Genomic DNA, 11,777 nt, shown 5'->3' with positions numbered 1-11,777 from the left:
GGTACAGAAAAGCGTGCTATCCTTCTTAGCGCAACTACTACCCCGCTCTTCTTGTCAATTTCACTGCCTTTGCCACAAGCGGTGGACTGACGATGCTACGAGTATACGGTCTTGCTTAAATATTGCAGTGCGTTCAGTTTCATTCTGTGAGTTCGACAGCTACTTAACTAAATGTTGTATGTTCGCCTTACGCGACTTATTTTTTATTTGGCGTCGTTTTCAACCACGAAGGGTTATATCGCGACGGGACCTGAGTTTACGTGCACGCATTGTTAACAATAAGTGAATACCAACGCGGTGTTGTACTTGCGTATAGAACATAGATAAATCAAGGTGTACAGATAAGGACACAAGGAATATCTCAGCTTGCCATGACATGGGCTTAAATTCGCTGGCTATATTTTGTGTGAATCGCTGCATGGTCGCGTTCAGTTAACGGCGTTGGCTGCGTTTTTCGAATAATTTTATCTTGTTAGTCTCAGAGATTATTAGAGGATCGAACACGTCTTAAAGAAAGGCAGTGCGCTTTGGAGGTTGTCATAAGGTTTTAATCATATCCAGGAACCATGTAAGCTATGTCTCTCAAATATTTTGTTGTTGTTGTTCTTCTTCTTCTTTTCCAATTAAAGAAACTACGCATCATACTCGCGCTACAGTTATTAAATCAGAGCATACCACTATAGCATTGTTTGTTTAAAAACAAATATTACCATAATCCAGCTTTTTTTCTTTTGTGTGAAGCCGTTTGTTCAAGTATTTTTCTGTTGTTATTGTTTTTCTTTAATTTTGTACTGCTTGCTTGGCTCATGTGCATTGCGTCTGTGAGTATGTTTATGTCTTTGTCTTTGTTTGTTATTTATTGTTCTCACTTCCGAATCTCTAATTTCAAACACTCTCTCGTTCCGTCTTGATGCTATCAATCGAAAGCCATGGTCAATGCACTATGTTCTGTATCTCCGCTGAAAAGTGCGTTGTTAAATTGTTTGTGTGTACCTACACGGATAGTAGTGGGAGTGGGGGAAGGGTTTGTCGAAATTGATTTGTTTTAATTGAGTGATGTTTCATAAATATTTATTATTTGATTATTTGATTTATGTAATATTTCTGTATCTGTTTACTTTTTACAGTGCCATATAAAAGAGTCGTATATAAGCTCTAATCATGGGCCAAGGTAATTACATTTATTAGTGTGTGTGTGTGTGACAGAGAGAGAGAGAGAGAGAGAGAGAGAGAGAGAGAGAGAGAGAGAGTGAGAGAGAGAGAGATAGAGAGAGAGAGATAGAGAGAGAGTGAGAGTGAGAAAGAGAGAGAGAGAGAGACAGACAGACAGACAGACAGACAGACAGACAGACAGGCAGACAGACAGACAGACAGAGAAACTGACTGATTGATCTTAAATACATACGGATAGAGGTGTTATGCACAGCCTAGCCTCACAGCCTGTCTTGGCTACATCTGGAACATATAGATCGTTATGCATAGTATTTACAGAGAGAGAGAGAGAGAGAGAGAGAGAGAGAGAGAGAGAGAGAGAGAGAGAGAGAGAGAGAGAGAGAGAGAGAGAGAGAGAGAGAGAGAGAAAGAGAGAGAGAGAGAGAGAGAGAGAGAGAGAGAGAGAGAGAGAGAGAGAGAGAGAGAGAGAGAGAGAGAGAGAGAGAGTTTCTGATTCGTTGTTTTTGTGAAACATGTCAATTTCATGTCACTATAATGATTGTCTGAAGGTGCTTCGACAGAAGAGTTCAGACTGTTGCTCATTGGAAAGACAGGCCACGGCAAAAGTTCTCTTGGGAATGCTATTTTGGGCAAGCAAGCCTTCAAGTCTTCCTGTGGATGGGAAGGAAAAACTGACAAATGTGATTTGGGAAGAGCAACAAGAGACAAAATAAAGCTGGAGGTAAAATAACGCATTGTTATTTTGATCACTCATGTTGAGCTTTCAGTCAGGACATGCGGGTTGGGTTTGGGCGAGGACACATTTTGAGCAATCAGTATGGTAACGTCCTATTTGTGTGTGTCTGTTGATACTTTAGTACACTCTTTGACTGCAATTTGTTTTCCATATGGTCAAACGCGTCATTTGAAATTTCCATATAGGTAAAAGGTGGTATAAAGCTTTGGAAAAACCGGGGAAACCATGCTGTAACTTTCTGAGCATGAACTTTGAAGAGCTAAACCATTGTGTGATTATCAGAGCATGCGCATTGGTTGTCACAATTCAATTTACGTTCAGGTTTTAGCTGCGCATGAATCTCCAATTACCAATGTGTGGAAACAAAAATGCACCCCAAATAAAAGAAGATTTTTCACCGATTCATCCCATCGACTTTCATCAAGGATGAAAGTCACTTGTTCATGTCAATGCTTTTTACATTTAGAGGGGGGAATCGAGACGAGGGTCATATGGTGTGTGTGTGTGTGTGTGTGTGTGTGTGTGTGTGTGTGTGTGTAGAGCGATTCAGAGAAAACTACTGGACCGATCTTTATGAAACTTGACATGAGAGATCCTGAGTATGGTATCTCCAGACGGTTTTTTTCATTTTTTGGATAAATGTCTTTGATGACGTCATATCCGGCTTTTCGTGAAAGTTGAGGCGGCACTGTCACGCTCTCATTTTTCAACCAAATTGGTTGAAATTTTGGTCAAGTAATCTTCGACAAAACCCGGACTTCGGTTTTGCATTTCAGATTGGTGGCTTACAAATTAATTAATGACTTTGGTCATTAAAAAGCTGAAAATTGTAAAAAAAATAAATTTTTCAAACGATCCAAATTTACGTTTATCTTATTCTCCATCATTTTCTAATTCCAAAAACATATAAATCTGTTATATTTGGATAAAAACAAGCTCTGAAAATTAAAAATATAAAAATTATTATCAAAATTAAATTTTCGAAATCAATTTAAAAACACTTTCATCTTATTCCTTGTCGGTTCCTGATTCCAAAAACATATAGATATGATATGTTTGGATTAAAAACACGCTCAGAAAGTTAAAACGAAGAGAGGTACAGAAAAGCGTGCTATCCTTCTCATCGCAACAACCAAACCGCTCTTCTTGTCAATTTCACTGCCTTTGCCATGAGCGGTGGACTGACGATGCTACGAGAAAACGGTCTTGCTGAAAAATTGCATTGTGTTCAGTTTCATTCTGTGAGTTCGACAGCTACTTGACTAAATGTTGTATTTTCGCCTTACGCGACTTGTTATTCTCTCAGTAGGTGTAAGGAGAAAGGTTCCGTATAACTCTCGCTTACTCCATTACACATGTCGTATACATATAGATCGCTTACTTCCCTTTGGTTATTTGATCTCTAAACAACGCTCTGCCTCATTTCGTTTAAGATTCTAACATTATGCCTGTTTGCAACAGAAATTCACACAGAAAAGCTTTGAACGGTAAAAGTCTGTCGGCTGCATCGAACAACACACAGTTCTTGCCACTTTCTACATCGTTATCCCTACGTGCAGTAAGATTGTTTCTTTTTACTTTACATCAGGTTTTCTGCATACTTTCACGACTTGTTTGTTTGTTTGTTTGTTTGCTTAACGCCCAGCGGACCACGAAGAACCATATCAGGGCGGTGCTGCTTTGACATATAACGTGCGCCACACACAAGACATAAGTCGCAGCACAGGCTTCATGTCTAGCCCAGTCACATTATTCTGACACCGGACACCGGGGTTCAAACCCACGACCTCCCGATCTCGGGGCGGACGCCTTACCACTAGGCCAACCGTGCCGGTTTTCACGACTTGTGAACGTAAACTTCGCGCGACACAAACCCGTTTTCTCACTGAAGAGAGCAACCTTGGTATTGGTGACAACAACTTTCCGAAGCCCTGCATGGGATGTACAAAGATTTGGCATTGAGAAAAAAAACACCACACAGACTCCTAACTACAAAAAGTGTACTAAACGAATTACACAATATTCCATTGAAACTCACGTTGGGAATCCCTCGCGACCTTCTTTGTTTAGCGGGAACTGAGGGGGTCTTGGCAAGCCTCGATCCCCGTAAGTGCCCGACTGAACAAAGAAAGTCGCGTGGGGTTCCCACTGTGAGTTAAAAATAGAACATTGCGTAATCTCTATGTATCCTACATTCATGAGAGTGACCAGTTATGACAGAACTATCCCATACACTCACATGTTGGTATTTCATGTAAATGAGGTCGTGTCAAACCAGTCTTGCAAGGACCCTAGTTTTCCACTGATCTTGAGTAAAAAGTCTACGAGACAAACGTCATTTTCAAAACAATTTTGCGCTTAATTCTTGTTTCCTCTGGAATAATTTTCAGAACCCACACGTTAGCTATAATATCTACAGTGACGTCTTTTTGCTTTAACATCAAAGACTTCACCAGGCTTTGGGAGAGATGGATGTTCCATTGGACGCGTCGTCAATTTGGACCGTCGACTCATGGATGTTTGAATATAAAGGCACACAAGTACAGAATGTTGAAAAAAGAAAATACTACATGACTTGCTGTGTCATACCAGACTCACACTGTTTGCTTTTTTTCAAATGTTGAAAAGCTCGCTTTTGCTCGCATTTCAGTATTCAAGAAAAAGATAATCGTGCAAACCTGGTATGACACAGCAAGTCATGAAGTATTTTCTCTGAATAAATGAACTTTGGAAATGACGTAGGAAATGACGGGCGGAGACGTAGCTCAGTTGGTAGCGCGTTGGCTTTGTAGCCAGTTGGTCGCTATCAGCGTGGGTTCGATCCCCACGTTCGGCGAGAGATTTATTTCTCGGAGTCAACTTTGTGCAGACTCACTTCGGTGTCCGAACACCCCCGTGTGCACACATGCGCACGAAACAGATCCCACGTTCACAGCGAAAGTCTCAGGGCTTGGAAAACACGAAGACACGCATGCATCGTCTCTCGTCTCTGATTATCATGATCGTATTTGAATACTTTGACGAGACAAACCCAAAGCTGGTGTGTCGAAGAAGACAGCCACAGCGGGCTTGTTCGAATCAAAGTATCACACCATATCTTCAGCGTATTACCAATACCTGTCCCAATATAGGCCTACCAGTTGGTCTAAGAGGACGTTAAACCCTAATAGTCAGTCAGTCTGGAAATGATTTGTCCCGGGGTTATTAACAGCTATTGTGTTTTCAGCGTAGCAATAGGGTCCGATATTTAGACAAGACAAGTATAATGCCGACAAGTCGAAGACGAGTCGCATTATACTTGTTCGAGTCTAAATATCGGACCCTATTACTATGCTGAAAACACAATAGCTATTCTGACATTATATTCTGTGTTAAAATCATGTTTTTGTCAGAAACAACTACCAATCGTCGATTGCAGACGACGGTTTAATGCGCATATCCCTTTGCGCATGTATCCACGGAAATCACCGAACATTGAAAAACCCACGGACATGTATTGGAGGTATTTTCTATGTTCGAAAGTCTGACTTATGTTGGGGATTCGCGTGATGAAGATTGCGGCAAATCAGTAGATGAAAAGAGAACAAGGATTGTCTCAGAAGAAAGTCAACGACTACCGGTACATGTTTCAGACTGGTAACTTCATTTTAACATTGCACTACACAATGGACGTTCCATGGATACAGGAGAGTTTGCTGATTATGTGCTAAACATTGGAAAGACCGTCTGCTAGAATCAGAGATAAGTCGCTTCAGATTGCAGCTTCTTGAACTATGCAAAGTTTGTTGCCTGTTGAAGAACTGGATTTTACACGTAATGTATTTCATGTACGGAAAGCAACAAAAAAAAGAAAGAAAAGCAAATGGCATCGTCTGTCGACCAGTCACAGAAACAAACCTGGCGAGGTATGCGTGTACTTTATACACGTCGAAGAAACCGGAACCATGCGTCTTCGTTATTGTCAACTTCCGTTATCCTTTGATGGTCGGAAAAGGGATGTGTGAGACCATCCAATCACAGCCCCCGAATTCCCCCCACGTGTCTATCAGAATAGCTATATTGTTTTATAACGCTTTTATCACTAAATTAGCGAACGAGAAGACTACATTAATGATGGTCTTTTTGTACGACTATGATCATCCTGGATAATATTCTACATACAGTTTGTACGTTAATAACATGATATATTGATACTTTCTATCCATTTATACACAGAGGAAAATGTATTATTTACCACATGTAAGGCGACAAATGTCAATGACGATCACACTCAATATCATAGTGATCTACAGAAAATCATATTCGACCACTCCCAATTAAAACAAAACGGATCCGTGCATGTCACCAAGCCTTCTCAATTGAGCCGCGGGCATACACGCAAATATAGCTTTCTGTAACAATCAGGACCTCTCTGTTCCTGCAGGTTGTGGACACGCCAGGTTTTTGTGACAAGCACCGATCTGATGAATCCATCCACAAGTCCATCGCTCAATGTCTGACCACAACGTCCCCAGGGCCCCATGCTGTACTGGTTGTGATGAGTGCCAAGGAACGCTATTCAAAAGACATCGTCAACGCCTATAGAGAAGCAAAAAAACTCATCGACAAGCAAGATCTGGCTTCTCGTATCATACTGGTTTTCACCGGGGGAGACTCTATCAAGCAAGACAATATTGACTTCGAGGCTCAAATACAACAAGAAATCGCGGAATTAAGGGAGATGATGGAGGATGCTAAAATGAGGTATGTTCTCTTCAACAACAAAGCAACGTTAACCGGTCTCGAAAATAGGAAGCAGCTGGAGGCTCTCCTTCAAAAAGTTCGGGAGGCTTGCATGCCAGATTTTACTTACCTGTCAAGCAAATTACAGAGAGACATTGAAACAATCATCATCAACGAATCCCAAGAGATTGCCAGAAACAAGAATATTCCAGTTGAGGAAGCACGCTTTCAGGTCCGCCAAGCAATAGCCCAGGCCGATGAAAAGGACGAAGCACTGAAAAAAGCCATTTCTCATGTCATGGAAGCCATCAACACTCACAAGGTAGACGTCCATGTCAGCCTTTGCGCTATTCTGTAGAGTCCTGACGATCACGAGCACCCCGACCTTGACACATATGTCTGGAATGTTTCTTCAAATAGCATCATCGTTATCAAGAACATTTTGACAAGGTACCCTATAACAAGAACCCTATAATAGTCTACTTTAGTGTGCGTTTGGAACAGTCAAAATGATAATTTATCAATCAATATATGAGGCTTATATCGCGCATATACAATATGAAGATGAAGAATAACATTTTTTTGTCATTATTGAAAAGATGTAGATTTCACTTGATGCATTTTTCCCTGAGAATTGTGGGTGTTTAGGTCTGTTTCAAATAAAGTGGTGAAATGCCAATTATTCGAGAATTAAATTATAGGAAATCTAATACTTTCTGGGTGAGCATGTTATTCGTTTTACTTGTAATAACTAGCAGAACAAGATAACTGAAGAAAAAGAAAATAAGTAAAATCATTATAATTGCCTTGAATAGGGAATGTGCATGATTATTCTAGATTGAATTTTAAATTAAATTCATGTGTGATAAATTAATTGCAAAGTTCAAACAATTTTCAATGCTCTGTTATATTAATGTCTGACAATGTGAGAAATTGCTCTTTGCAGTCCTTTGAAATGCTCTAGGGATGCATCTGTCTGCAAGATCAGGTGGGTAAAATACCTGTACAAACAAATAAAAATTAAGTTAGAATTGCACTTTGAATTGAGCAAGACTATTTTTTTAGTTTTTGCTGTGGAAAATGTAGTATGATCTCAAGTACTGTTCGTATATCACTAGATTTGTCCAAGCTTTTACATTGAATATGAGAGCATCCTTGCAATTGAAAGCCAGCAACCTACGACCTGGCTGCTTTCTGCAAAGGCACATTCCTTCCCGTGAAAACTTTGACTTACCGTCTCAGATCGGGTCAGGCTTTTATTTGGGATGATGCCATCCTTCAAAATGGACACATGCCAAAATTGAAAAGCCTGGGGGAAATGGGATGGGTTTTTTAATGAAATAATTCCTCACAAAAACCGCTAGTTGCATTTATAAAATTAATTCATCAACAAACCCGTCTGCGCACAGAGAGCACTCAGGCTGTTCATTTTTGTGTCCAAGATAAGGGATAGTCTTATCCCATAGCACAGCCTGGCCAGATCTGAAATGGTGAGTCGAACTGCTTTCGATCGCGGGAAGGAGTGTGGCTTTCATTTGGTGAAAACTTCCCGCTTCGCTGTAGAAGCAGCAAGGCTGTTTGATATTTGTCCAATTACCGTGTGCATGGTAGTTTACACGGGAAGAAATCCACCTTTACAATGTGATACACTTATTAACCTGTTTCTTTCATGTACAGCTTCAAACCACTCTTGTTATAGTGCAAACTCTGTAAATAAACAAAGTAACTGTTTTGTGTTAAACCTGAGTTGTTGACTTGCTTTTTATATTTAGTCAAGTTTTGACTAAATATTTTAACATCGAGGGGGAATCGAAACGAGGGTCGTGGTGTATGTGCGTATGTGTGTGCGTGCGTGTGTGTGTGTGTGTGTGTAGAGCGATTCAGACTAAACTACAGGACCGATCTTTATGAAATTTGACATGAGAGTTCCTGGGTATGAAATCTCGGAACGTTTTTTTCATTTTTTTGATAAATGTCTTTGATGACGTCATATCCGGCTTTTCGTGAAAGTTGAGGCGGCACTGTCACGCCCTCATTTTTCAACCAAATTGGTTGAAATTTTGGTCAAGTACTCTTCGACGAAGCCCGGGGTTCGGTATTGCATTTCAGCTTGGTGGCTTAAAAATTAATTAATGACTTTGGTCATTAAAAATCGGAAAATTGTAAAAAAAAATAAAAAATTATAAAACGATCCAAATTTACGTTTATCTTATTCTCCATCATTTGCTGATTCCAAAAACATATAAATATGTTATATTCGGATTAAAAACAAGCTCTGAAAATTAAATATATAAAAATTATTATCAATTTTTTTTTTTCGAAATCAATTTAAAAACACTTTCATCTTATTCCTTGTCGGTTCCTGATTCCAAAAATATATAGATATGATATGTTTGGATTAAAAACACGCTCAGAAAGTTAAAACGAAGAGAGGTACAGAAAAGCGTGCTATGCAGCATAGCGTAACCACTACCCCGCTCTTCTTGTCAATTTCACTGCCTATGCCGTGAGCGGTGGACCACGAGTATACGGTCTTGCTGCGTTGCATTGCGTTCAGTTTCATTCTGTGAGTTCGACAGCTACTTGACTAAATATTGTATTTTCGCCTTACGCGACTTGTTGTTTTTTCAAGCATGATCAGAATCCGATTCAATAACAAGATTTTAGACTTGAAAAGTCCAGGATCAAGAATGTAACACTCAATCACACAGTAAATAAAGACTAATGTACATCTTACTTGAATATTTCTACCGCATCTGTTCAGAGATCGTCTCTGATGAGTTCGTAAATCACTGGTTATATTCCATGTAATCAACCTCCAAGGAATTGATACAGCAGAACAACAACCCGAGACCGAGAGAGATTTAAGTTCTATTCTTGCTTCCAAAATCCTCCGGAACACGGTACATCTGTTTTCATATTAATAATCTCTTTCCTATATTCTCTGGCACTTGACACATTTTTTCCGTTAAACAGTGGGAAGGCAATACAAACATCATCACTCATATTTACAACATCTTTCCTCATAACTAATGATACAGCAGCTTTTACAGCATTATATTCAAGAATTTTGGTTTGGCGAATTTCCAATCAAATCACATATACCATGATATGATATGTCTCCCGAACGTACAATGCCAGTTAATACCAATACACCTCGTTGTATTCAACTTTCAAAAAATAAAACTTTGCCACTATACGTTATGCATGCATTATTCCATAATAAAGTCGGTCCGACTGTACCACGATCATAGTGGTTATTATCCAGCCAATACTTCAACACTGCTTTCCAAAAGTGTGATTTCACTAGGTCTAACCCTTTAAATCTTGCACTTTTTACATTCGATAAGAAACATTCAAAATGCTTTCCAAAACGCAAATACATCATCTTTGGCGTGAAACTCCAATTATCATTTTCATTTGATTTACTCAGTTGTAAAACCCATTGTAATAAAAAAGAAATGTGCATTTGTCTAATATCGATCATTGTTAGACCACCTTTTTCAATTACAATCTCTTTTTGGCCACAAAAATCTAAACAATAACGTATTTACTTCATTCAAAACACAGTCAGGTAATACAAACGCTTGCATAATATACACAAATTGTGAAATTAAAAACGTTATCACAATACATATTTTCCCTAAAATGCTCAGATTTCGCTTCTCCCATGCGCAAATCAATCGCTTAATATTCCTTATCCTTCTACCAAAGAAGCACTCTTATTATTACAAAAATATACACCCAAAGTTTTCAACTTTTTTTTCCAAACAAAATTATAAATTGTTTCATCACAATGTTTCCTACTACCCAACCACATCGCCTCAGACTTTCTCTTATGTATCCGTAAACCTGAAAAGACAGAAAGTCATTCATTATTTCAAGTGCATAATACATATCAATTTCATCCTTTAAAAAAAGGGTGATATCGTCTGCATACAGAGCAATTTTAATAACGGTTGCAATATCAGCATTATTCCATAACGAAATTCCTCTAATACGTCTACTCTGTCTTATTTTCGATGCCAACATTTCAATGGCCAGTACAAAGGCAAAACATGAAAACGGGCACCCTTGACGAATCCCGGCTTTCACATAAAAAAAATCAGACAACCATCAACTATACTGCACAGAGCCAGAGACATACTCTGACAGAGCTAACCGTGTCGATCAATAACACATTCACCATTGAACAAATTCTGGCCCAAACCCGAATTTTTGAAAGGCTTTTATAATAAACTCTTTTGAAATACTATCGTACGCTTGAACACAGTCAATTGCGACCACTAGACCAGGTTGATTTAACTCGTGTGACTGGTCGATGACATCATCAATTAACCTTAATATGGTAGACACTTTTCTGCCTTTAATATATCCGACTTGATCTTTCGGAACAATATCACCAATAACGCTTCCTAACCTTTTTGCCAAACACTTGGCTATCAGTTTATAATCGCTGTTTGTAAGGGAAATGGGTCTCCAATTCTTCAACTCATTTTTAGGCAAATTCTTTCCCTTGTGTATTAGGGTAATGACAGCTTTGCGCTGCGTGGAAGACAATTTTCCATCGTCAAAACTTGCATTAAAAGACGCGATTAATAAAAAACGCTGGCGCTGGACCCGAGTACGCTCCCCCAGTATGAACGTTTTTGTCTTGTGCACGTGGATTAAAAAAAAAAAATTTTTTTATTTATTTATTTTACACAATTAAAAAAATTATTAGAGTAAAACAAGAATTAAAAAAAAAATAAAAAAAATAGACCGCCCATGCCGGGAATCGAACCCGGATCACTTGGATTAAAAAAAAATATATATATTATTTATTTATTTTACACAATTAAAAAAAAAATATTACAGTAAAATAAAACATTAAAACGTTCATAATAAACAATAGTAAACAAGAATTAAAAAAAAAAAGAAAAAAAATAGACCGCCCATGCCGGGAATCGAACCCGGATCCCTTTGGCCACCAAGCCACCACCTTGAATCACTGACAAAAGTCGTGAATAGAGTATATAGTCTCTGTATACTCTATAGTCTCTGGCTCTCTCTCGTGCTCTCTGTCTCTCTTTCAGTCTCACCGAGACCAAACCTGCACTGTAGTTTCTTTGCCGAGACCAAATTAATCCCCACCCGCTGGCTGGCT

The 11,777-nt window shown here is 38.9% G+C and overlaps 1 protein-coding gene across 1 annotated transcript; it reads left to right on the top strand.

Annotated features, from left to right (window-relative positions):
• The first annotated feature begins 349 nt into the window (after window positions 1–349).
• Window positions 350–8,362, top strand: LOC138967239 (uncharacterized). The gene is made up of 4 exons (XM_070339763.1): window positions 350–568; window positions 1,128–1,171; window positions 1,722–1,894; window positions 6,333–8,362. Exons 2-4 carry the CDS (start codon window positions 1,162–1,164, stop codon window positions 6,987–6,989), a joined length of 840 nt encoding a protein of 279 aa, XP_070195864.1. The 5' UTR covers window positions 350–568; window positions 1,128–1,161; the 3' UTR covers window positions 6,990–8,362.
• Window positions 8,363–11,777: the final 3,415 nt, after the last annotated feature.

The sequence above is a fragment of the Littorina saxatilis genome, linkage group LG5 (genome assembly GCF_037325665.1).
Source record: "Littorina saxatilis isolate snail1 linkage group LG5, US_GU_Lsax_2.0, whole genome shotgun sequence".
In the NCBI taxonomy this organism is placed as follows: domain Eukaryota; kingdom Metazoa; phylum Mollusca; class Gastropoda; order Littorinimorpha; family Littorinidae; genus Littorina; species Littorina saxatilis.
The sequence above is the reverse complement of the archived record's forward strand: the minus strand, read 5'-3'. Positions and strand labels throughout refer to the sequence as shown.